This window comes from Ciconia boyciana, chromosome 2 (genome assembly GCF_034638445.1).
Source record: "Ciconia boyciana chromosome 2, ASM3463844v1, whole genome shotgun sequence".
NCBI classification, from domain to species: domain Eukaryota; kingdom Metazoa; phylum Chordata; class Aves; order Ciconiiformes; family Ciconiidae; genus Ciconia; species Ciconia boyciana.
Genome location: NC_132935.1, coordinates 62,492,426 through 62,520,158, shown reverse-complemented (window position 1 = coordinate 62,520,158; position 27,733 = coordinate 62,492,426). Strand labels below are relative to the sequence as shown.

Here is a 27,733-nt window from a genome sequence, read left to right as displayed (position 1 = left end):
GTTTGTATATATGTTGCATTTCATGAACATAGTATCTTTGGGCTCCTAGGAAACTTGCTCACTTATATAGTATCATTAAAGTTTTAGGATAGAAATTGGTCATTTTTATTTTACACACACTTGAAATGCAACATGATTTGAGGTGTATAGGAAGAAGAAATTCTGAGAATGTGATCTTTGTAAAATGTTTTAAAAGAAATATGTAAGTGATCAGAAACAATAGTTTCCAAATAAAGGTGAAGCAGCTTATTGCTTAAGTCAATTTAAACGCTTCTTAAAAACATAGCCCCTTGCTCAAAGCAGGGTGAACTAGAGCAGGTTGCTCGGGACTGTGTCCAGTGGGGTTTTGAGTATCAACAAGGATGGAGACTCCACAACCTCTCTAGGCAACTTGTTCTAATGTTGGACTACCCTCACAGGGAAAAAGCTTTTTTTCTTAAGTTTAAATAGAATTTCCTGTATTTGAATTTTTGCTCATTGCCTCTTGTCCTGTCACTGGATACCAATGAGAAGAATCTGTTTCCCTTTACTTTCTCTCATCAGATATTTTTACAAACTGATAAGATCCCCTGGAGACTTTTCCAGTTCTGATCTTGAGTCAGTTATCTCATGCAAGTCTGGTTCATTTTACATAAAGATCTTTGGATCTTAGTTCCCCATTTTTCACTTTTTGTTGCCTTGATACCTGTTCTTTCTGTCCATCTTGCTCCTTCCAGTATGTGAGATCGTACCTATATGAGAACAATGGTACAGTGTATGTTCTTTTTGAACAAATTTGCAGATGTAACCATATTCTATCTGTTCCTTTCTGCAAAAGATCGTTAGCACTGAAAATAGTGCTCCTATTTTACTAGGATAAGTTATCTATGATTCAGCCGCAGCCAAAATCAATTATGCTGTTTCTTGCAGACCTGCATTTTACAGTATGTCTTATCTTTCCTTTACATCTGATCATAAGGGAGGATGTTCAGGTAATCTTACAAATCTGGCCCTTGTTTCAGACTTCTTGCTTATTACTTATATTTTATCAATATAAATAGTAATTCTTTCAATTCATAATAGCAGGGAATTTACAAGGGGCAGCCATTGTAACTTGTCGATATAAACTATTAAAAGTTGCTTTTTAGTCTTTTTAAACATTTCAACGACTATGGTGAGGTGACAAAAATTGAATCCAGTTGCAGAATTCTGGATGAATTCCAGTGCAATTAATAGAAGCTTTGAGTCAATGTGATTATTATTAAGAAGTGCAATTTAATGGAAATTGCTCATCACTTAATATCTTTCAGCATGAACACTTATTATCAAACAACACTTCATGGTAACTGGTAAATTAAAACTGTTGGAAATACAAACAACAATTAACATTGTAAGAGGCCACCAGGATCAAATTCTATATTTCAGAGTTACATTTTTTTTTCCCTTGCACTGAATAAGATGGTTTGTCTATTGACCTTAATGCAAGCAAGTTCAAAGGAGAGCTGTAAGTTGATTTGGGTGAATAGTAGGAATAACGTACCATAGCCAAAGTAGAACATCATCATTTTACCCCTTAGGCAAATAGGGCTGGAAAAGGAAAGGCCATTAATAGTTTGTAGTCCAGTATCTTCACAAGAATGTCTATAGTCTTGCTGTTATCTAGTTGATCTGCTTGGGAATTTTTTTGCCATGAGTAGAGTCAACCTGTGTAAAGTATTCTAAGACTGCAACATAGTGTGTTGTATGAAGATTGCTGAAGTCAGAGCAGTTTAGGATGTAATTGATGAGTAGCTCCTTCAGGGCTCCTGTTGTACAACAAAGTGTCTGGCATAGCTTTTTAAACAGGCAAAGACAGTTCTGGATAGTAAAATTTTGACTAAATTTAACAAAATTTCCAAAGTATGCATTTGTCATAGTTGATACAGTCTAAGTATATTGCTGACAGGGTACAAGTATGGTTTTATAATTCATCGTAAACAGTTTACATGAAATACTACATTCTTCTTCAAACTGTCATATCTGATTCTCCATTAATTGGCATAGAAGGCAAATAGTTAAAATAGTATGTTTATATATTACAGAAACCAAAAAGAATGAGCAGTAGCCATCCAAAACTCTGGTTACAACTTGCCCTGTAACACAAAATAGTTTTACTGCTTCTACTTGATCTGTTTTTTGTTGTGTTTTGTTTTCTTGGAACATAAGCTTGTATTGAGTGTCAATGGAGGGGTTGGGGGAGATCTAGAGCCTCCTGGGGACAAATACTGTTTTTCAGATTACTTATTTGTAGTTGATCTACCTCTGCTCTCTCCTGACTGCCAAAGAAAGTTTCTAATTAGCACTGACAAATTTTCTTTCCATAATTTTAACTAGATTCTTTTTGAAGTACTGCAAGATACCTCCTAAAACTGCCTTGCAGAATGTAATTGGTTTGAATTTTTCTCAGTCTGGGTTCTTTTGCCAATTAACACTTCTAATTTTTGTGGTCACTCTAAAACAGTTTATGTTGTAGCTTAATAAAACTTCTTGTTTTCTTTTGTTACCATAGAAAACACTGGAGAAATACTGTAACAAAGGCAGTCAAATCAAACTGTTTATTTGAAATAAGACGAAGTCTTTCTTTTCAGGTGTAAATCCACTTCTCTATAAACTTTTCCCTGAAGTCAGTATTTAAAAAGAAATGACTGAAAACCATTCTTCAAAGAGAATTTCTTTCTTTTTATATCTTGTTTTCTAAATAAATCTTTTATCATAGTAGATTGACATGGATAGATGTAGTATAATGGCAGTATACTTTAGAACAGGATGATCTTTTCAGGATATTTATTCTTATCTTAGTATGAGTGTGCTCTTTTTCTAAAGAAAACTTTTGCAGTAGTTGATATCTGTAAGAATTAAATGATAAATTAAAGTTGTAAAGTTTCCTGATACACACACTGTATTAAAACCATCCAGTTATAGCTTTCCATGGCTGTCTACTTAGCTGTTAACAAATTTCTCAGGAACTAAATAACTACTTCCATTTTGCTAAATCATTACAGTTTTTGTAATACATTATGATTTAGCTCAGCCTTAAAATCTACATTTGATTTTTTTGAATGTTAGTTACAGCCTGTAAACCAGCTATGTGTATACACACATACACAGTATTAGGCTTAATTTGGAGGGTTTTGACAGTTTATTTTATGTAAAAGATTCCTTTAAAGAAATGATCTTTGTGAATTTCATGTCTTCAGGGTCCCTGTGTACATGATGAAGAATCTGGCCTCTCTCAGACAGGAAAACCTGCGCTGAAGGCCCTTTTGCATCACTGCCAATTCTATGAACATGTGAATCACATGGTGAAACACTGTTACCTAGGATGTTATATGTTTGATTTGAATACTTCTGAGGAAGACAACCTCATCACAGAAAAAGGTGGTATAACTGGTAAGTGATGTTAATGTAATCTTGTAGTATTTTAAACCTACTTAAATAACTTCTAGTTTTATGTAACTTATCTCAAACAATTCTTACTAAAAATGGAACTGAAAATGAATATATAAACCAGGAACTTAAATATGTTGTTAAGTCAAAATATTGCTCTGAGGATTTAAGAAGTAGATAAGTCACTAGTTTAACATATCTCGGAAAAAGCTGTGAGCTGTTACATCTTCAGAAAGTTACAAATGGCAAAGATGTAATTGGTTCTGCAATACATTTTCTTGCAAAATATTGGGGGTAAAGTACTTTTTACAGTTGTGACTTTATGACAGACCAATACAATGAAAGTTTAGGAAAAAGAAATGTATGGACTATTTCTAAAACTTCTGTTTCTTGATGTGTTCAACTTCAAAGATACATGAGTAGGAGTGGACTCTAATATGCTGAAGTTAGCTGCATTCTAAGACATTCAGATATAATTTAATTCATAGACTGATCAAATATAATAGTCAGATTGGATTGAATTTTTTTTTTTCCTAACCTGTATAGCCTTGGAGTATTTCAGATCTAACTTCTGTATTGACTAATCATTTTCTGAACAATATTTCTAAGTCTTACTATGACGCATTGTGGGAACCCACATTCTTGTCCAAATATGTATTATGATCTTAAGTTTAGAAAGTGGGGAAATTCTTCAGAGAGCTCAATCAGTAAAAACTGTTCAAAGGAGGGAAAATTAATAAGTTCATTCTTTTTGGGTTTCTTTCTTTTTTGTGTGCCTAAGTTTCTGTATTTCCGTCTTCTAAGGCTACAGATTTAAACAATTCTTGAAGGTCTGCTTCTGTTAAACTTGTATCATAGAAGCATGAACAGAAGAGGAATGCTATTTCCCCTACCAAGTTATGACTTTGACAGATCCAAGGAAAAGAAATATTTTTGGTTAACTCATGGAGTTATCAGAGAAGTACCTCAGCAGTATACAAAATTCCAGCCATAAAAATCCTCACTTTCTTCTGTGGCTGCTTTATTTATCTATAAGTGTAATTTTTTTTTAGTCCAACACACTTCACTCCTCCCATGGTCCTCTTATTTGTGCCTCTTGGTAGTTCTGTTAACTGACACAATATCCTATCTAAGAGCAACTCAAGCTCCAGGACTGTAGAACTTTTCAGTGAGCAGCTGAGATACATATTATCAGGTCATTGGAAAACAAAGCCAAAAAAAAAATTTTTCCAGGAGCTTTGAAATAAGGGGGAAGAATCATCTATGATATTTCAGGAACAAGAAACAAAATTTTTGTTTATTTAAAAAAGGGAGGACAGGATAATGTTTGCTCCATCTCTAAAACTATAGTGCTTGAAAGGCTTGTAAGTCCTTCATTCATATGTTCAGAATGGTGTTGTTTATCTATAATGACCTGTTTCTGCTTTTTAATAGTTCCCTTGTAATCTCTTAATAGAAGATCTTGCTTTGGTTTATCTTCGTGAAACTATTTTTGTAATTTTTTTTTTCCCAATGTATTTTCCTCACATTTTTCAGGAATATAAAAAATCTCATCTGCAAAGTTATGTTAAAATTAGTTATCTAAGTTTAGTAATTAGCTAAGATATGTATAGGGCTTCTACTTTTGTGGGTTTTGCGCTCAATCTGTGTAATCTAGTGCTTTATTCTTTGTTGTTTTCTAAATATATGAAAGCCTCAAAACCTATTATTGACAGGTATGTGCTATAAAATTTTTGGCACTTTTTATTCTGAAACAGATTTCCAAAGTAATTCTACCTTCATTATATTTATGAATATGGGTTCCTTTGAAACTGCTTCTCTTAAAATGTGAGTTTGAAGTTTTTTGAAGATCAGGACATCTGTTCATTATGTTTATGCTGTAAAACCCCAGTATCTTCAATACTTTTGTACTATTACGTTTTAAATAAAACTAAATCTGAACTATTTCAAATGACTAAGGCTATGCAACAGCAGTTTGAGCTAAGTGTAGATTTTTCCAGACTATTTTATGTTGCAGGTGAAAATTTTATTTTATTTAATTTCTGTTTATTCAAGGGATTTGCTGGATAAGAATTCCTAGGTACATGGTGTGAAAGTTTATATTGAGATCTTCAGAAGGATAACTGTGGTTGGCTACTTTTCTGTTTCACTGAAACAATCCTTTGAAAAGCTTGTTATGCTCTCTGCTGGTCTTGTAGTAATGAAAAAGAAAACTTTTTTGTTCAATTTTCTTTTTTTTTTTTTCTTTTTTTCATACAGATTTTGATGATTCTCTTAATCTTTGGAAGGCTCCATCCAGTCAAAGCCGATCTTCACATTCTCAGTCAACATCTGAAACTATGGTAACTTACAGAGTAATCAATTTATTTTAAATATAAAGTTGTTCATGAAACACTTTGAAGAAAATTAGCGCTCTTACAAATAATAAAAAAACCCAACAAAACACAACACGAAACTGAAATTAAACTGAAAATTAAAAAGCTGAAACTCAATTGAAATTTACTCTGAAGTAGTTTTAATATGCTAAAGAAAATATTTATGGTTATTTACCCAAGCAAAAAAAAAAAACAGCTTACCTTGACTAGTTAAATGCATAAGGCAGTGCTGAATTCTGTAGCTTCTCACAGCAAGACATATTCTCTAGAGATTACTTTGTAATTGGCTTTATTGACAAGATGCAGTCATCTCCATCTATAGTTGTCACTTCTGCGGCTTTTATCCAAACTGTCCTTTCAGAGTGAACCTCTGTTTACACTACACAGCTACAGAACTGGATCAGTCTAAACCACAGAAGTACATTGGGTTAAAATTATATTCTGTGTCATAATAAACTGGATTCTGAAAGTGCTTTTATAAAACATGAAAGTGTCACAAGTGTTTGCAAGACCCAAAATAGACATGAAAAATATAAAAAAAGCAGGTAGCTGCTTGAAAAATTTGTTTCTGGCTAGGATGATCACTGCAATGAAAGGCCGTAAGCATATGCTGTCTTTCAATATGGCAAATGCAAAGGAAGAGAAATTGAAACACATTCTTCCAATTCCAGAGTAGATTTGCAATATCAGATCAGGCTGCGGAGGAAGCTTTTATAATATTCATTAGCTACCTGATAAAAATCGTATATTTTCAATGACTGCAGCATAACTCCAAGCAAACTGTGATATGTTGCACTGAAATCAATTTTTATAATTTCGTATTTTCTTCAAAAATTTTTGATTTATGAATAACCATCTGATGTAATATGGAAGCCATAATATCATAGCTCAGAAGTTTCTTTTCTGTTAAGCAGATGTGCTGATATGACAAAGACTGTTAAAGCACACAAGATATGATCTTATTTTATTGACTAAAATTGTTATGCCCAGTTTTTCTGTGGATCGTGATAAAAATAAAAACATAGAAAAGCGAGTATTGAAACTTTTTCTCAAAATATTTCACAATTACAATTTTTCCTTACTGTTTTGACTCTATCTTATAAATCTATTGTTTTCTAGTACTCTTACTGTTATCTGGCATGTTTTTAATAATTGAGGAAAAAGTATACTCTAGTTTTAAGCTAAAATTTCTCTTCTTCAGAAATGTTATTACTGAATTTTATTTTCATTTATCTAAAACAACCCCCCCCAAAAAAAAACCTTGGGGTTATTTTAAACACAAATATTGAAATTCAAATACTTGAAACTGTCATGGTTTAGCTTCAGTTGGCAACTAACCACCACACAGCCACTCGCTCACCCTCCCCACCCCCTGCTGGGATGGGGGAGAGAATCAGAAGAGCAAAAGTAAGAAAACTCATGGATTGAGGTAAGAACAGTTTAATAATTGGGAAAAAGAGGGGAAAATATATATAAATAATAATAATAATGTAATGAAAAGGAAACAATGAGAGAGAGGGAGGGAGAGAGGAACAAAACCCAGGGAAAAAAAAACAAGTGATGCAACCTCTCACCACCCACCAACTGATGCCCAGCCAGTCCTGGAGCAGCGATTGCTGCCCCCGGCCAACTCCCCCCAGTCTATATACTGAGCATGATGTCATATGGTATGGAATAGCCCTTTGGCCAGTTTGGGTCAGCTGTCCTGGCTGTGCCCCCTCCCAGCTTCTTGTGCACCTGGCAGAGCATGGGAAGCTGAAAAGTCCTTGGCTAGTATAAGCATTACTTAGCAACAACTAAAACATCAGTGTGTTATCAACATTATTCTCATCCTAAATCCAAAACACAGCACTATAGCAGCTCCTAGGAAGAAAATTAACTCTATCCCAGCTGAAACCAGGACAGAACCTAAAATAAATGAAAGGCATGTAAATCAGAAAGTAGATGCTAACATGAATACTGCTTAAAAAAACATTTACATAAGAATCTCAGGTTGATTAAAAGCAGTTGTTTCCGAATTGCTTTTTACTGAATAAATTGAGTGCCACTTTCTTATAGGAATGAAAGTTGAACAATTTTCATCTTGTTTTATTCATGTTACTTGAGGGGAAAAATTAAATTTCAGCAATTCTTATCAGGGTTGAGTGTCTAATCTACTTAAAGTTGTGCTTGAGTTCTCATGAAGAGTTGAAGAGTTCATTATGTGAAATTGCTTCAGCTTCAGTAGCTTAACAAAAGAAAAAAGGAAAAAATAATTTGGAATCTACTAGCTTAAGTTAATGTATTTTTATTTACATGTGTAAAGTAGCATCATAGTTTGACATAAAGGCATAGCTCTACAATTCCATTTAATAAATGGACAACTAATTATTTAAAGCGGAAAGCACAGTGTAATACTGATACGCTCATTTGTATCAGTCTTTCAGATGTTGTAGACTTCATACTTGCTAAGATTATGCTCTTACAGCTAATGTAAGAGTTTTATTCAAGTTTGTTTTTTGTTTTGTTTTGTTTTCCTTCTTCCCCTGATACATATAAAGATTTCACACAAAAACTTTGATTGTCATTTATAGAAATTAAATTAATTTCCATTTGTCCTTCATGGACCTTTTTAGCAGCTGTAAACTTTTTCTTTATTAACTAAGTTTCTTACCTTTAAAAAAATACCAGTGCTGCCATGACAGGTGGTAAGTTTCCAAGCTGAAAGGCAAGATGCAGAGGTCTTGGATGATGTTCCAGTGCCAGTATTAGTTAGGAGAAGAAAGATAGAGGAAGGGAACTGAGGCTAAATACAAACTGTATTTCAGAGGGCAGTTAAAGACTATTAAGTGTCTGACTAGTAAAGTTTGGAAATACATTTAAAAACTCAAAATTGTCCTGAAATCAGGCATTTGCAATTTATTCCTATGTAACTTCACATTTTATGTTCCTACAGTTTGGTCCAAAGCTTTCCATTTTGATGTATGAGAGAAAGAAATACATTTATGAAGTAATTACCAAAAGTTTGTAGAAGTTTGCCTCTAAATTTTATATATTGATGGTACCAGGAAGATGTAGTTATTCCAAGCCCACTAGATGGCATGCTTTCCCCATCACAGTTGAAACAGAGTCTGCAGGTCCTGTTGAAGTGAAAAATGTTTTTTGTTTTGTGGGTTTTTGGGTTTTTTTTTGGTTTTTTTTTGTTTTTTTTTCCTTCTGTATGGTACAGATTTGATGACAACAGCCACAAATAATTGAGAGTTACAAGCTATCAAACCAAGTAGAATAGTTTCTGTCAGAAGCTCTTCTCTGATATTTTAATAACATTTAAAAAAAAAAAAAGTTCTAAATTTGTCCATATCCTTTCATTTCATGAATGTCAGTCTAGGGAGCTGAAACTGCTTTTTGCTTCAGTAAGCCACATCCTGGAGATTTTTGCAGAATCGAAAGTGATGTCTTTTTACTGAATTATATTAACTTCTTTTCTGTGAAAAGGTCTGCTGGATTTTTTTTTATATTTGAAAACAGTTCTGACAAAAAGAAAAAGACATTATTAGTTTTGTCTGTTTTCAGATTTCATGTAATCAATACTTTAATTGAGCTATCTGCTATCAAAGGCTGATTTCACACAGGGTTCTTAAGTGATAATAGTACCTAAATTACTTTTTAGCTTAATCTTTTTTTCCCCATCCCCAGATTTTTTCCCAAATTTGCAGAAAGTAAAATTGAGAAAATTAAAAAGAAAACATATTGATAACAGAAATTATTCTTTTTTTACTTTACTCTATAAAATAGTCTGTCAGAGGTCTTGCAGAGGCCATAAGTACAATTTTGCCCATTTTATAGAGTAAAGAATAGTGATGTGGGGATGAAAGCAATGATTCAAGGTCATGTAAAAGACAGCAGCAGAGCTGGATTGTTTGTACTCTGTTAAGTCACATGCACTTTATTCAGTGTCTTTAAGATCTCTGTGGATTACAGATTTTTGTCAAATTTATCTATATTTTTCTCTAAGCTGGAATGTGGGTACTGCAAAATGTCCAATTCTGAGAAGATTAAAAATCTTTGTCTTTTATAGAAGTCATAGTTTAAACATTCACTTAGGTTATCATTACAGAGAACAAATCCTTATTCTAATTTTAACCAACATGTTTGTTTTGTGTTTAGTATGTATGATTGAGAACACCAATCAGCACGGAGTTAGCAACTTTCTTCACACTGTGTAAATACACTAGGGCTGTTCTGTGCCCAAGGCTGCTTAGCAAAATGAGCAGTTATTTAAAAACTTCAGGTAAAATTGGTGCAGGTTAAAGATCTACAGACATTTCGCAGATAGCTTTAAGTCATGGCTATTCTTTCCTATGAAATCTTCTTGCTATTTTATAAAAATGTGTGCTTTATTTTCTGGAACCATGGTTACCAGAGTGCTATACAGTTAAGTGATTTAAACCTTTGAAAAGAGAACTGAATAGAATTAATCACTGCAAGCCTATTAAAGCAATGCCAGAGGGATGTTTATACTAGAGATTAAGAAAAGACCTTTTATTCATACCTAGTAGATAAACGGCAAAACCCTCACATTTTTCCTGTATTTCCACTCAGACAATTTTTGTATTCTTTTGTATTAGTTCTAATCTGCAGTCGTCATCTCCCCCCCCCCCCCCCCCAACCCTTTCTTTTCTCCAATTAAACCCCCTTCCAAAGTCTGTTGTTTCACTGTTAAGCAACAGAATGCTTTGTTGCTCTCAGAAAGAATGTGGTGGCAGTAGTAAATATCCTTTACTAGATACAATGTCCCAGACCCCCAGTTCATCCTTATCAAAGGTGATTTATAAAAGTGGTAATATCTTTTCTTTCCTGGAAGGCAGAACATTGTGGCAACAACTTCATTGTGTTACTGTATGTTTTCTGTTAAGATAGCAGAAAATTTCTGGTTTTAACCCATGTCCCACTGTGAAGCAATTACCAATGAATGTTCCATCAGTGCAGGAAGCTGATATTTTTCTAACCAGATAAAGCTTTTATTGATTTTTTTTTTTTTTTTACATATCTAAGCCCTTATTTTTATTTTTTTGCCCAAAGTGTTTAGACAGTTTTAGAAGATGGAGAAAGAATTGTTGTGCGATGTAGAAGATATTATTTACTAATATGTGAAATCTTGTATAAATGCATAATAATATCTTTAAAATTACTCTCAGCATAGTAATAATTCCTTTTAGGGCTTTACTTGTTGCAGAAGAACCATGTACTTTTTGTACTTTTTAAGAAAGAGAGTTTTTTGCCGTTTATTAGAATGCTTGGAATTGAAGTATAGGGCTGAATAAATGCAGAATTTACCATGTGTCAAGATGGATTGATTTACTCTAATATAAACAATTGATTTTAATAATTATTTAAGTCAGCAAGCATGAAACTTTAATAATTTCAATTGGCAAATATGGGGTTTATTTGTATAATCTAACCAGAATTTGAATTTCCATTGGTTGGTACAATTTGGTACTGCATTTTGCTAACAAGACAATTACTTAGCCAAGCATGTCCTAGTGTTTATGTGACCCAAGCTATACGTGAATCCTGGGTATCAGACACACGCCCCAAATCTTACTGTAGCTTATGTTTTACAATAACCTTCCAGCTTTTTTGAGGAACAACTGAGCATGCTTGAGGAGAAAGATTCAAGACTGTAGGATGGACAGTAATGGGAGACCAGAGGAAAATAGGGGAGAGAAGGGAGTTACAGCATGGAGGTGGCAACCTTTAGCTCATGCAGGGACTCTGGTCTCAAGTAAAGATGTGCTGATAGAAGTCTAACAATATTTGGAAGTGATGGGGGGTGGGAGTTGGGGTTAAACCTTCTAGGGCATGAGAAAAGACTCAGTAGAGAGTTTCAGTAGCTCAAAATGCTGCTGAGTAAATCAAAGGTGAACCTGGAAAACAATGACCTAACTGCAAGGATACAATAGCTAGGAAAGGAGTAATCTGTGATTTCCTTCCCTCCACCCTTTTTGTCAATTAAGTCACTTCTGACTTTTCCTTAGGTTAAAAAATATTCCAGCTGATATTCTAATAAAACTTTAAAAAGAAAATCTTTGAAATATTTCAGTCTTCCTTAGAAAGCTCACTGTGAGGAAAAGTCCAATAACATCCTTCTTCAAGCTGTGTCTGTCTCGGGATTTCACTGGATTCCCCAACGTTTTGTATTCTTTACACTGTGTAGTGACTCTCTTGAAGAAAATTTATCTGATGTGAATTGTCCAGCTAGAAAACAAAAAACAGAAGTGAAAAAGTAACCTGACATGGGAGATGCTTATGCCATACTTTGAAACAGGTCACAGGTCTTGTTGTGTCACAAAGGCATATTATTAAGCTGCGGACTCTAGGTCTTCTCATCTAAAGCATGTGGCTTTAAACACAGTAGCAAGAGCATCAAGAACTTTTGAAAGCTTACAAAATTAATCATATGATAGATAATGTAGAATTGGTAGAAAGAGCATGGTAATATGACAGTAAAATTATCTGCTGTCATATAAATATCTCATCTCTTCACCATGAAATGAATACGTATAAAGATCACAGGACTAAGGTTAAGAGAATTATCCAGAGTTGGAAGGACTCTGGAACTTCAACTTTGGCTGATGACTAATGCGCTTGTGATATTTTTATCTGTGTGTGTCCTGGTACAAATGGACAAGTGCTGATGTTCTCAGTAGAGCAAATAGCCCATGAAAAATTTGAGTTTAAATGCTTCAGTAATGCCTTTCTATTTTTGTCCAAACATAGATTGAGTCAATTATATGGATGAAAAAGAAGGATTAAGAGGAGGAATTTCCAGTAACATGAGCATTGATCAGTTTTTCTCTGAAATGTTTCAGGCTGTTCATGTTGCACATCTTTCAATAGTTTCAATTATTGGATGTTTATAATTTTTATACATATAGCGAGCAAAATTTAATCAAATTGGTTTTGAACAGTAATTTTTACATCGTTTTTGGTTTTGTGAATTTGTTGGTTTTGGTGGATTAGTGGGTTGGGATTTTTTTTTGTCTCTTCCTCCCCACAGCAAAATATAAATAAACTCTGCTCCATAAAAGCTGGAATCAACTAGTTTCCTTTTTATGTCTTTCTAGATTCAGTCTGCATCACCATCACTGGGGAGTGTTACTGAGCTTCAGGCAATAGTCCCAACAAATTCAACCCGTTTTATTCCTGAAACTGTAGTTGATCGGCTTACGGCACAAGGTGAGTCAAGCTTTGAGTTTGTGTACATAATGATGAATACAGTGTATTAGCCTGCCCATGTTCCAGTATTTGTACATGCATATAAAGCTTGCGCATTGCTGGAACAATCACCATTGATACTTCTAGTGGTTGTTTTGGAAGACAAACATGAAACACTTAATTTAAAATGAAATAGGGTGAAATAAGTTTGACACAAATAAGTGAAAATGGTTGATACCGCTTGAAATGTAACTCAAGACTTAGGTTCTATTCCTGTCATCCAGTCAACCTCTCAAAACATTCAGTTTTGGTAAAGCTGTCATATACATACATGCACATACACACACACATGTGCGCACACGCGCACACAGAGATGTATGCATAATTCTCTTTGTATGTAGAAAGATAAAATGTATATATAATGTAAAAAAATATATTAAATTATGTATATGGAAAGAGATATCTACAAATATAAAATATTTTTCTGTTAAGGAAAGAAGTAAAAATTTATATCTTTCCAAATTTACCGTTTATCTTTAATGATTATTAGTGCCTTGTAGAAGGAACATTTTATTTCAGAACTATTTTAAATAACACTTTTCCTGTATCTGATTTCTTGGTTGTTTTTTGTGGTTTTTTGGTCTTTTGGTTTGTTGTTTGGGTTGTTTTCTTTTTTTTTTGTTTTGGTTTTTTTTCCCTTGTTCCAGAATAGACTGTTTTACATGTAGAGGGAACTTGGATATTTTATGAAAAAGAAAAAGCAATTTGTTTTATGTAACTACTGTAATTAATATTTTGTGTTTTTTCTTTTTCTTCTTTTTATTAAACATATTCTAGGTCAAAGTGATACAACCACAACAGAATCTCCAAGTCAACATGACTCTCCCATGGCTGCTACTCTGTCTAAACAGCGTGCTGTAGTCACACCTGCCCTTTTGTCAGCTGTTTGCAGCCTTCTGCACAATCTGCTGGTCGTCACACCAAAAGATACCGGAATTGCTCTTCAACAAGCACATTTGCTAACAGCTCTCAGCAGGTATGACATCAGTAACTGCTTAACTACCAACAAGGTGTAGCAATAGAGATGAAAAGTTTGAAATGAGATCTACCAGTGTTTCTTATGAAAACTGTCAAATATATTGATCACTTCTGCCTTCTGAAGTGTTCAAAAATGCCTTTTTTAAAAATACAATCAACAAAAGAAAAGAATTTGGATTATTTCTTTTTTTCACAGAAAAGGTAGTCATATTGGTGATTCCATTTGTGGTATCTGTCTTCTACAGGACTACTGTGTTTCTCTGGTAATGTTCTAGGTTTTTCTCTAGATGGTCACTTAGTCACCCCTTTTGGAGGGGTAATTTTTAAATTTTTTTTTTTTTACTAGAAGAGTACATGATATAGTCAGGTATTCAGAATTGCAGATCATTTCAGTTCATTTTATAATTTTCTTCTTTGAATTGTACGCAATATTTTGAGGATGAGCCAAGGGCTGTCACACTAATAGAGAATAAATAATGCTTGCCAGATTTGGGAAAGTATTAGATGATAGACCTTAGTGTTTTGTTTCTTTTTTAAAGAAGGAACCACTTCAAAATAGTCTTCAGATTGTATTCCATGTTTCCACTTGCATCGTAACATTCTTTCATCTGTAGAAAGTGTTTGGAAGTCCGGAAGTGAAGCATGAAAATTAGTTCTTTTTTTTTTTTAAGGTTTTCAAGAGCTTTTGTAGTTGCTCTTCGTACTGCAATTAATGAAAAAAACCACCCTGTGTTTGAATACAGTTTGTATTATTACAGAGCTGTTTATTCTTCTACAGGAAGGAAAATAAGCAATCAAATATAAACAAACAATAATTACCAGTGCAATAACAGCCATTGGGATTTATGTTAGTCTAACTATTTTAAAACAACTTACTGCTACTATAGTTCCCATCACACTAGACTAACTGCTAAACACCACTATTTTAAGAAAGTTCTTCATAATGTATTTTTACTCTGTTTGTTTAAAATGTACTCTTCTGTGGAATGTTAAGTTAGTAGAATGTTTAATTATTTAAGTATATTTCTAACCAACTTTATTTTATTTTAGTCTTGTAAGTGCTAATCTGGTTGAGAGATGTATCCTGGAATTGAAAGCTCCATTGGGTCATCCATGTCATATAGAACATGTGAAAGCTCAGGTTAGAGAAGCATTTGTTACTTTCTAATTTTTTTTAATTATGAAATTAATTATGTGTGCATAATCTATATTCATTAACGTAGTCCAGACACACTGCTATAGGCTACATTCATGTGAATCTCTGTGCTTTTGACAAGGATTAAGAGAACATAAACTGTATTATATTCAACACAGAACAACTAATTTCTGTGTTAGAACTATACCTAGAACCATCAAACTGGAAACCAATTGTGTTTTAAAAATACAAATTGAGTTTAGCAGTTAAAGAAATCATGTAATAGAATTTCTTTGTATGGTACTGAAGTATGAGCCAGATACAGTTACTGACACATTTCATATTTAGTTTCCTCAACAAAACTCCTGCTTTGCTTTGTCTCCAATCCTGCAGATACTTACATAGTTCTCAACTAATTTTGATGTGTATACAGTTACTGCCAATGGACTATTTTTGTATCAAATTTAACTCTGTATATATAACATATAGTACATACTATGTTCATGGCACAGCACCATTTTAAAGCTTCTGCTGCTCTGCATTCAGATTTACTTTGAAGAAAGATACCGAGGTTATTAAGAAAATGTGTTTCTGCAGAAATCTTGTGAGAATAAATAAATAAATATGTCAGGAATAAGTTTTTTCAGGAAATACACACACACATATATATATATATATATTTGTCAATATTCATGACCATTTTTATGTTTTTCTTTGTGAGCTTCCAGAGAATATGATGCTGTACATAGAATGAGAATCATGACTTTCTCACAAGGAATTTTATTCTTTGTCACTAGAAAATTGATTTCACACATGTTTTTCCACACTAGGAATTCTGTTTCATCTTCTACAGTAAAAATTAGGAGAACAATTTTTAATTTATAGCCTATTATTTATTTTAAGTGTTGTATATTAATTCAAAATGTTATGGATAAGTTGAGGTAATTTGAGTATTTAAATTAAAAAAAAATATGTGGAAGGTGCAAATGTATGGCTTTATTTAATATCTTTTTAAAAATATTTAACAGGTGGTATTACTACTTCAATACTTGTCATCTGTGTCCAGGCTTCTGAAATCATGTTTATTGGTGGACTCTCAGCTTGTAATCCAGGATGAACTGTTGAAACCTCTCTTGGGAAATACCTTCATGATTCTCACCATTCGCTCCAAAGATGGGTTAGGTAATGAAGAACTTTGTTTCCAGTATAGCCAGACGGAGGCAGGTCTTCATTTACGTACCGCCTTCATTTAAAATGACAGCTGTTGTCAGGCTTAGCTATTCAGGTTTGTGCACATGTGTAAATGGTTTGAATTTTTTTCTGTTTTATCTTTGCAGATACCGAATTAACATCTGTACTTCATGAAACATGGGTAGACTTTTTTAACCTTCTAGCTACATTACTGTGGAAGAGTGGTGAAATATCTTTTCCATCTGTGACAGCAGCCCTTGCAAATCATTGTACAGCAGTAATTGGTAATAACTATTCCTGGATGGGTTTTAACCTAGCAACTAATAAAATAAATAAACAAATAGAAAAGAGGGGCATTCCTGTTTAGATACTATTAAGTAATTATCAATGGCATATCCAGAATGAAAGCCAAATGTGTCCAGAGCTTGACTGACTTTTTCCCTTAATTGGGTATTTATAACTCTTTCTTATATCATCAGACTAACTTTTGAAGTGCCAGATAAATTCACAAGTTTTGTTTGCATATATGGGTTAGTGATTCTAGCTGTAAACCTTAACTAAATATGGCACCTCTGAGTAGAGCCTGAAATGATCCATTAGCACTTCATTTTTTTTCCTTATATGTGTTTGGTTTTTGTTTTTTTTCTTTTATACCTTACATAAAAGGAAAGTAAAGTTTTGAGGGGAGATAAGAGATATAGGAATTCAAGATTATTATACAGGGTTTTGTTTTTTAATCATTCCTTCATTAGTTACTTGCCTAGTCAGGGCTCTAGGTCACCAGGATTCTCTGACGTGTTTCAATACTGAAGTATGAGCATAGTCCATTCAAGCTTGTGATTTCAGCCAGGTGCATATTAAGTGATCTGGTGAATCCAAATCCAATTGCACATAAAGCAGCTGATGGGTACTGTTGGTATTATAATGTAACCTGTTGAATAAAGTGAGGAGAGTTCAGAAAATTGTCGAACAAATGAGTGATTTAGCAAATGGAAATTGCTTTTTATGTTTTATAGTCAAATTAATGCAGAGCAATTAATTCATTCAAACCTATAAAACTCAAACTTTTCTTCCTTAGATTTTTAAAGACTTATGAAATGCATAGAATTTGTAGAATTCCTTGTGCAGTGCACAGATATAGCTGCTTCTTGGCTCACACACTTTCTTTGATAAGTCTTTCTGAGTTCCGAAGCACTTAAGCTTTATTGAGAATGAAATCTAAAAATTTTAATTTTTCTGTTTAACCTTGCAGGTACCATTTGTGATTGTATTCATCTGTCAACCACATATCCTGCTTTATATATGGCTAGTTTACAGTTCCTCTCTGTCCTTTTGAATGAGGAAGGAAGAAGACAGCTCCAAGATAAACAGAGTACATGTCAGAATCCAACTATTAGCTTTCTTCTGGATCACGTTGAAGGATGCCAGGCATCAGTAACTCAACTTGCTGCATTAATTATTCAGGTATTTAAAATTTGATGATGTGATTGCAGGATATATTTTTGCATTTTTTTATTTTGTTAAAAAGGAATGTAGTTACCTAATGAAAAATTAATTGTTTCCAGTTATGAACCAAGACATCTTTAATTTGAGACATCTATTACACTTGGTTTTTGAAATTCATGTAATAAAGCAACTTCTAGGAAGTGCCTTGCCAGGCAATTATGCTGCAACAGCATAGTATGAAATCTTATGTACAGAAGATGATACATAGATAGATAGAATATGTTTGGCCAAATACTGATATGCTTTTTTTTCCGCTTTTCCAAACGTGTAATGAGATTTTAAAGGTTCGAGTTGTAGTTATCCCCATTGTAAATGACAGCATTGTTGTTCTTAATTTCTGCCTTTGTCAAAATTGTGAACCAAAATGAATCATTAAGCCTTCTAGTTCATTCCCTGATAGTGTAAGATCAGTGTTGTTGCACTTAAGGAGCATATATTAATGTATTTTCCAAGCTAGTTTTAAATTGTCCAGGTAGCATATTTTCACTAATTCTTTTAGGAACTTGTTGCCCGACATAATATATATTGGTGACAAGATGTTTTTTTCTAGATACTTATTCTGAATGTTCTGTCTTAATATAATCCTGTTATTCTTATTTATGCTTTTATATACTGTCCTAAATTATTCTTTTACCTCCTTTATATTTACATCCTTCACTTATTTACAGACTGTTAAAATATCTTCCATTACTTAGTAATAAGAAAAGTTATATGTGAAATTTGTGTCTAATTTATTTTCCCTCACAAACTGGTTCATCTGTATACTCATTATCCTTCTTTAAATTATGTGCAGTTTGTCACTGTAACAATAATAGTGATCCATGATGAGAAGAGTAGTGTTTGAAAGATGCACATTTCATATATCATAATGTAGCTCATGATTTCTGATGTTCTGGAGTCAGTGTCTTGTAATTTTTTTTTTTTAATAAAAATTATATTTAGTACTATTTTGCTATGTAAAACATAATTTTTTCAACATGTATTAGTGCATATTGGATGGTGTGACCAAAATAATGCTGTCTTAGTATCACTTCATCTCATCTTTTCCTATGGTTGCTGAATTCTTGTAGAATAACCTCACTCCTACCAAGGCTTGTCCTGATCTAGCTAACATCTGTCACATAACCTGTGTTCCTTTGCTGCTGTGTTACACCACTGTGGCTCTATAGCATTTATTGGGACATGGTGTTCTGTCCACTGAGAACCTGGTGTCTTTTAGGGAGGAGAAACTTCCTAAGAGGACCTTTCTTGGCATCACTGTATAGGCCACTAAAACTACAATTCCCTATCTCTTTGGCAACTAATTCCAGATAATTTCAGTGCATAGAGGTTTCCTGTGAGGACATAATTTTCAGGGACTCTGACAGCAAGACAGGGGCACTTCACTGAAATACCATAATTTGCTAAATATCCTGGTAGGTTTTTGTATTTAATGCTTATGTATGTGCCTAAAACTGAAATCCTTGGCTCTGGCACAAAAAATGTGATTGCATGAAAGTATGTCAAAGATATTTTCTGTTGTAAGTCACATTCCTCTATTTTCGTACAAGTATACATAGCTGATTACCAATCTTTGGCAGCAAAAAGTGATTATTCTTATGGTGACAGCAGAAAGAGTCTATACAATGAAGAATTAACTGCAGCCAGGCTAATGAAAGTACATCAGACACTGACATAGTTTGAGTATTGTAAGAGATAGGAGCTTTTAACTTGCTCTTTAACTGTTCAGAGCTGTAGATGGACATTGCATTTTGTTCATAAAAGAGCTCAAAAGATAACCTATGCTGTCTGAGCTTTATAATACATGAAAGGGATATAGCTGCTATGATCCCCCAAAAATGATAACAGAATTAGGAAAGAAACAGCTTCAATTTTTTAGAGCAAAGTGCATATATTTATTTACTCCCCACCCCCGGTGGTCATTGAGAGGCAGTTGAAAGAGGAGCCCATAGGCTGTAAAGTAAGTAAAGTAATGTAAAGTAAGCTATTAAAAACAAAACAAAACAAAAACAACCCGAAAGTCTTAAACATTATCTTTCTTCAAGAGAAGCACTCAAGCAAATAACTGACTAACATAGAAAAGGCTGTGAGAGAATTTTCAAACAATCGTTCATCACCGTTAATCATTCTAATTACATAAAATCTACAAAATAGGTGATACGCAATGGCAAATGCTAACTTAGGACCCTGTCTTCAGGTGTGAATATTAGCCGACCAGGTCCTAAATTAGTATGCATTATTGCATACAACCAATTTAGTAAATGCACATGCTGACTTTAAAAGGTTTTGGTGCTTTTGTGTACGTAAACTTTAACCCTTGTATACATGTTTTCAAGATCAGAAGTAAAAGTAATAAGGAAACCATAATCCAGACATAAAGTCTCAAATTTAGGCCCTACCTTTTTTTTTTCCCTAGATATAAAATTTAAAACATTTTAGAAAGGCTGTGATCTCCCCTTCAACTAACTTACAGTAGGTGCAGACTAACATAGCTAGATCTGTTGTGGGTTTATGGGACATCTAAATTTATTATACATCATAATTTCAAAAAAGAATTAAAAGTATCCATTCTCATTTTAATACTTAAATACTAGTAGTTTAAAACTATAGAATCTTCTGGCAGAAGGCAGCATAGAGTACATTTACATGGAGTTATTTTTTCCATTCAAGTAATAGTTAATCATCAATTAATTATTAATTATTTAATTGTTCCCTATGATTGACATAAATTTTCTTTTTTATTATAAACTGCAATTCTTGGTTGCACAGTAAGGAAAAAATGCATAAAGGAGCATGCTTCAAGAAAGAATGGAATTTTGCTAGTTTTTAGGATATAATTTAGAAAATAGATGAAATTAAAACTTTTTAAAAAGATACAAATAAAGGACAACTCACCTTAATTATTTAATCGGTTCTAATCATCCACATAATACTTAATTAAAGGAAAATACCCAAAAGATTAACAGGGAAATATTTCTTTTTAATTACTAAAATATTCCTAACTACTAAGGAAAAATAAAAACAGCTAGCAACTTAATAGGGCAAAAGCCTTTGAGTGGATAAATCACAAAATCTACATTTTAGGTTATGCAGGATTGAAGGAACTCATGATTTTGTGTTTTTCCTGGCTTGTGTAAATTAGCATCAAGTTTAAACTTTAAACTTTTTATATTTTTAACTACTCAAACATCTAAATTCTTTAATTTGAAAAGAAACCACCACCTATCAATACAGAAAAACAGTTAATTTACTTGGAACATTCTTGTGTTGCTGATAGCTTTGAGATTTCACTTGGGATCTAATAAAACCAACTGTAGTCTAAATGTGATTGTTTTTTTTTTTTCTTAGCTATCAATGCAGAACCCAGTCCATGCTTTGGTGCTTTAATTTGGTGTCAGTTGTCCTTATCAATGAGGTTTGGTTTGTTTTTTTTTTTTTTCCCCCAACTTATTAACTTACTAGTCTTCATCCCTTGACCTTTTCAGTCCTGGTTACACTGAACACTTCAATAAATGATAACCCTAGAGCATACACTGATATTTTAGTGCATATTAAAATTTGAAAAATTTCTTAGGCAATTACTAGCTGGAGGACTAAAGCCAGTAAAAGGTGATATATGTGATGTCTGTAGAGGTGTAAAATCTATGAGGTCCTATGGCTAGGTACTCATGAGATTTCTGTCTGAAGTATTAAGTCTTTCTTAAGATGCTGTATTTTTAGCTAACTTTACAATATGTTTTTCTTTCTACTGTGATCCAGCAACAGTTCTTATTTTACTATATGCTTCTGATTACAATGCATACCATTTTCCATTATATTGGATGTCAGTATTGGAATGATATTTTAGGGAAAATTGGTAGATGGACAAAATTCTCTAGTGGATAATATATAAAGCACAGACAGCTCCTTGTCTTTCAACTGTCTTGTTATATGACTCCAAATAAATATTCCTTTGAAAGCATAGAGATTACATTTATGTTATTAGAAAATACAGTGATGCTCACAAAGGCCTCACAAAAATAAGACAAACTACCATTTTTCTCTGGTTGGAAAAATATCTTAAAAAAATTATCTGTGTGTCAATGGTATTTTCATTCTAAAGAATTTCACGGATATTTAATGTCTCTTCTTCATCATTGTGTTGAAGGAAAGTGAGATTGCACTAAAAGCATGTCACTGAATTGCCTGCAGTAGCAAGCCTGAATATTAGGAAAGGTCTGGAATGCTAGGGCTGGGAATCTAGGCTTTAGGAAGGTTGCATGTTAAGAAAAGAGTAAGAGGAGTGGGCTTAGAAGCAAAAAAAAAAAAAAAATTTTAACATTTTAATTAAAAAAAAAAACCCAACCAAAACCACTTCAATGCAGACAGACTATAAACATGAATATAGAGAGGGAGAACTCTGGTTAGGAATCATCACTATATTTAGTGATGAATCATCCAAAGGAAAATATAGACTATGACAACATATTTATAGATATTAATACTACTTTTAATATGGTTGCTTTTTCAGTAATGAAATTGCATTATTTGTAGGTCTGTGAAAGGAAATCTTCAAAGGATGTGCTGAAAGAAGTTGCTACAAATGCATTGCTGTCTCTGTTAGCTGTCAGTAAAATTGCACAGAAATGTGCTTTGGAAGGTGAGCATTTCAAAATGTATGTTAAATGATTTATGAATCAAATGCTTGCAGGTGTTTTACATACTTTTAAAATCATCATGTTTTCTGTCAAAACAAAAGATCTAGTTTTCAGTGGCTTTTTTTTTTCAGATTTTTACAGAGAAAACTTATTAATAATTAAAGTTTTCAGTTACAGATAAAATATTATGTTGTAGTCAGTCTAAAAATTTGTGGCGAAATCACAGCTCTGTGTTAGAGTGAGAAGAGACCTGTGAGCTTTTACTGCTAGTGGCATATTCATCGGTTTGAAAGTGGAGATTTTGCACTGGCAGTATCTTCCATTTCTTGTTTCACGCTATGCCAATACAGGTTTGTAGGTGAAAGTATGCCCTGTGTTTTCAGTTATGGCTGTACCTAGACAAAAGACTTCTTTTTCACAGCTTTGTTCTTCCCTGCCTCTTTATTTCTTTCTTCCCGTTTTACAGTTGAAGTAGGACCTTCTTCCCTTGAAATGCAATATCTTTCATGCCTAAGGTTTTTACTTTACAGTAGTAAAACAAAATTAAGAAAAACCTCTAATCAAAGGCTTTTTGTGCCCACTAGAACACAGAGGGAAGCGGTTAATTTGCATTTCTCATGTATCATGCATTTAATACCTGCCGATCAGCCCAAGTGCACTTTGTCTTGGGTGCTTTCTCATTACTTGCATCTCTCTGTTGGTTTGTTTGGTCCTTTAAACCTCCACTACACTGAAATAGATAGCCTAGATATATCTGCTCAATGTCTAATCCCAGTAGTGGGAGAAAACTCCGAACTTCAAATCTTATGCTATATACCTACTTTCTGCTCTTTCCCAGTGTATTGGTGGTCTACTCAGCCCTTGCTTCAATCAGGGTTCTTTTTCGGTTGATGACCCACTAGGTCATCTAAGGCCCGACATCCTGTGAAGGCACTACCAGTGCATGAAATGCATCATGTTCTGTGCTAGAGCAGCCTTCAAGTCATCCTTGCTGTGATGTAACAGAAATCTTAGAAAAGAGGAAGAGAAGTTCTGGGGTTCAAATCAATGTCCTGAAGCTATCTATAGCTCTAACATCACCTGTTCAGCTCTTAAGGACTACTTTTTAAGATACAAATGCAAACTCCTGCACCTGGAAAGGAACAAGCCCTTACAGCAGTACAGGCTCACTGGGGAGCTGAAAAGGATCTTGAGGTCTTGGTAGGCAGCGAGCTGAATGTGAGAAGACTAACAGCATCCTGGGCTGTATTAACAGGAACACAGCCAGTAGATTGAGGGGAAGGGATTATCTTTCCTGTACTTAGCACTTGTTAGACCAAATCTAGAATAATGCATCCAGTTTTGGCCCAGGACAAGAAAGACATCAACAAACTGGAGCAAGTTCGGCAGAGGGCCACCAAAGTGGTTGTGTCCAGCTGTCCTTAGAGGGGAGGCTGAGGGAACTGGCCTTGTTCAACCTGGAGGAAAGAAGGTTTCAGGAGGACCTAATAGCAGCCGCCTTGTACCTATGAGGTTTTGAAGAAGACAGAGCCAGGTTTTTCACAGCACTACATGGTGTAGGAGAATGAGAGAAAATAGGCATAAATTGAAACGTGAGGGTCAGACTGGCCATAAAGAAATGTTTCCCTATTGAAGGCAGTCAAGCAGTGGCTAGACATACTGTGCAGTCTCTGTCTTTGGACATTTTCAAGACCCAACTGGATAAGGCCACAGGTAAACCTTGCCTGATCTTATAGCTGACTCTGCTTTGAGCAGGAGGTTGGACTATATCACCTCTGGAGGCCACCTCTTCCAACTTGAATTATCCCATGAGCCTATGATCTTGTAATAAATTAAAGACTCTAGATCCCAAGAAAAGAGCCTAACTCAACATTTTGCACTTTGAGTCAACTGAACATTTGCTTTCATTTGTCGCACCTCAGATGCAGCAAATCTGCTGCTGTTACGGAAGAGTTGGGCAAGATAAATGTATGCCCTAACCTCTTGAAGCTTCAGCCTTCTAGGCAGCGTCATTGAAGGTATCCTGAAGAGTTATGAGTTGCTATCCTCTTCCTCCCAAATCATCCTCCCCTCTCCATCTTATCAGTCCTTCCTTTGGGCATTCCTCTCACAGGACTCTGTTGTAAGAGGACTCAAATGTATTCTTGCTTCTTGAGATCATTCAACTAGATGCACTCCATCTCAGAGACTGTTAGTTACTTCCTGATATCAAGAAGTTAACAATATAGTATGAACTCATAAAATTTGGACATCTGAATCTTTATATCTCAGTTCAGGAGGATAACAGTAATCAAGATCATTGCAAGAAAGATACATTATGTTTCCTAAAATATTTTTGATTGTGAATGAACTTCTAAATGTTAATATTTTTTGTCTTCCAGTTGACCTGATAGACAGCTGTATAGAAAACATGAAACACATTCATGCACAGCTGAATTTGGATTCCCTAAAGCCTGGGAAAGCACAGAAAAAAAAGGTAACTATAAAACCCAAAAGACTGATATGATAAGGCACTTCCCAGCTCTCTTTTGTTTGCTTTGCTTTTTTTTTCTTGAGGTGGATACTGTTGGTATCTGTCATGGGTGAGACAGAGTAAATGGCAACTTGTAGTAGATCTGGATACTGGGGCTTTTTTAAGACTCGATTATTTTAGAGCTTTTACCAACTTGATTCTCTCACACACTCACTCTCCCACCCAGAGCTATGTTCACTAGGTCTCAACTTCCTTTTCCAACATGGAGATGACTGCTGGTTCAGGAAAGTCAGGCAGAAAATCACATCAGTTCATGCTTTGCAGCTACTCAGGCATCAGTCTTGGGTGTTACTGGCCAAAGCCCCTGGGCATGCACTGGTGTTTGTCTCCATGCATCTCTCTGGTCTCCAGGATTTTCTCCCACTTGCAGGATTATTCCTCCAGCCAGGATCTTCACATTCTTCTTTTTGGGCCCATTTCTTTCTTTCAGAGACCATTTCTTTTCAGGAATCCTTCTTTTCGCCACCAGCTTTTCTTTCCAGAACTCTAAGCTCCTGTTCACCTAATCTAGATAATCTATGTGCAAAGTACCACACATGATCAGCTTCGGAATTAGTGGTTCTGTCTCATGTCTTTTCATTAATTGGAGGATTCAGGACTTCCCACTTTTAGTCCAGGTTACCAGAATTAGCAACTAGCCCATTCTGGTTGAAGCCAGCAAGTAGCAGGCTTCTGATTGAGAATTCAAAAGTTCAGTTTTGGACATTCACACACATACATGTTCATCCACTTGTCACCTGTCAGTGCTTGCAATTTATGATATTTATTTAGCCTACAACAATATCTAAGAGTACTGTATTATTTTCAAACATAGTTGGACCTTCAGCCTTGACTTCCTGGTCCTATCCAATCCAGCTAATTTTTCCCATCTTGTTTCCACAATAATAATTTTTCTGTTTCTCAGATTTTCTTTCTCACTGTCTTTCAAGCAGTGCTAGCCATTTTGTGTTTTTCTGTTCCTGTACCAGTCAATCTCCCTCCCACCCCACAACCAGTTCCAGTCTGCTTGCATGTGTAAGTCATAGTTTTTTATTCTCTACCTTCTCATATTATCTGACTTCCAATTCTAATTATTTTTCTGTCCTTCTGCATGCTTGGTCTGGATGTCTTGGTCTCTTGTCATCAGACTCAATTGTCCCTGGCTTTAACTTCTTGTCAGAGTGGTTTTTTTTTGTTTTGGGTTTGTTTTTTTTTTGTTTTTTTAACCTCATACTTTCACCCCTTCCACTGCCTGTACTCCCAGCTTCTTCTCTCCATTCACAATTTCTTTGTTTAGCTTTTTTTTAGCCATCCTTCCAGTTGTTCCAGACTTTCACATGACTCAGCTTTTCCTTACCACATCTAGACATAGATTATTTCTTACCATTATACAACAGTTTCATAAGATTTCTGTTGCAATCTGCTTGTTTTCTACCACTTTCATCTAAGAGAATTACTAAAATACAGACAATAACCTCTGCTGTCAAGTTTGATATCTTGTCCACTCCCACATAAAGCAGAAATTGCAGAAAACATCTTCCTGCAGCATATTTCTGCATTGTTTGAGCCTGATAGTATTTTTTTCTGAGGCGTTGGCACAAACAGACATTAGTCTTGATTTGTGAGAGCGTGAAACCGTGTTTTATAACAATGAGCTCTTAAAGGAATTTGAGTTTGACTCTGACATTTGAAGGCTACAATATTTTTTCTTGAGATCTCCTAAACACATTTATTGTCCCTTCTTCAAGGGGTGGAGGCTGAAAGGTGTCCTGCCCTGGATATGTCCAGTAAGGTTGAAGTCAGCTGGTTCTTTATATTTCTTGGGTTGAGAAGGGAGAAGCTGGGGACATTTGCTCCTCTGCTAAATGTAGAAGGAATTTAAAACTTGAAAGAAATTGAAGGAAAGGAGCCTCTGAGAGAGGTCAGAAAGACTGTTTATGTTTAATTAAGAATTCTTTGAAAGGGATTTGCAAAAGACTTTGTGGCAGATTTCCCTGATGAGCTGAGACTGTAGGTTGCTACATCATATGTAAGTGTGCTGTTCATCATATGTGGTGCATAACAACAAGCAATTTAGTTTCATGTGAGGGAAGCTGAGACATTGCTTTCATAGTCAGGTTTAGCTGATCATTCACAAAACTGCCCCTCAGCCCACTTTGAGGCACAGCTCTCAAAGTGAAGTTATTAGAGCTTCTTTTATTTTTCTCTTTCTTTTCTTTTAACTGTTGGGAAAAATGTGTTTGACCTAGCTTCATTCTCAGGGCTGAAGTATTTTACCTCATACTCCTTTTCTTTCACAATAATTACTGTGATGCTAACCAAGGGCATGAAGTATTTACAAATAGCCAAGCTTTCAAAAAAATCCCTCAAAATAGGATCTTAGTAAAAATCAAGATATCCTAAAATAGATATATAAATACAAACAGTGCCATCAACAGAATCTATAACTTTTTCAACCTCCTAGAAGTTTACACATTAAGTGTAAGTTGTAGCTTGTGGCATTTTATAGGATTTAGTGCTATTTGTATTTATTAAATAATACATATAGAAGTTCTTGAAGGAACATCTTAGAGTTAGCATTTTATTTAGCTAAAAATGAGACAAACCAGTCATAAAATGCATTTGTAATGATGACTTATATGTTTCTATTTCATCTCCTACGCCTGACTTACATTAACTTTTTTGATAGACTCATCTCTAAATGTCATCAACTGTAGATTATATGATTTATAAGCAA

The 27,733-nt window shown here is 34.3% G+C and overlaps 1 protein-coding gene and 1 long non-coding RNA gene across 4 annotated transcripts in view; one reads left to right on the top strand and one right to left on the bottom strand.

Moving 5' to 3' along the window:
* Positions 1–27,733, top strand: part of RTTN (rotatin) — a 90,128-nt gene that overhangs the window by 51,728 nt on the left and 10,667 nt on the right. For 2 of the 3 annotated variants that reach the window (XM_072852814.1, XM_072852813.1), the window contains exons 33-42: positions 3,216–3,408; positions 5,665–5,747; positions 12,887–12,998; positions 13,815–14,013; positions 15,066–15,156; positions 16,179–16,332; positions 16,488–16,625; positions 17,594–17,805; positions 22,381–22,486; positions 24,866–24,960. In XM_072852814.1, the coding sequence (XP_072708915.1) occupies positions 3,216–3,408; positions 5,665–5,747; positions 12,887–12,998; positions 13,815–14,013; positions 15,066–15,156; positions 16,179–16,332; positions 16,488–16,625; positions 17,594–17,805; positions 22,381–22,486; positions 24,866–24,960 (1,383 nt within the window). Of the gene's footprint in view, positions 1–3,215; positions 3,409–5,664; positions 5,748–12,886; positions 12,999–13,814; positions 14,014–15,065; positions 15,157–16,178; positions 16,333–16,487; positions 16,626–17,593; positions 17,806–21,195; positions 21,263–22,380; positions 22,491–24,865; positions 24,961–27,733 lie in introns of those variants that run through there. The other variant, XM_072852815.1, reaches the window with a different exon arrangement.
* LOC140647789 (uncharacterized) overlaps positions 11,295–27,733 on the bottom strand; it is a 42,639-nt gene continuing 26,200 nt past the window's right edge. The window contains exons 2-3 of the long non-coding RNA XR_012040959.1: positions 17,102–17,272; positions 11,295–12,017 (exon numbers count right to left, since the gene is read on the bottom strand). This is a non-coding gene — a long non-coding RNA (uncharacterized lncRNA). The remainder of the gene's footprint in view (positions 12,018–17,101; positions 17,273–27,733) is intronic.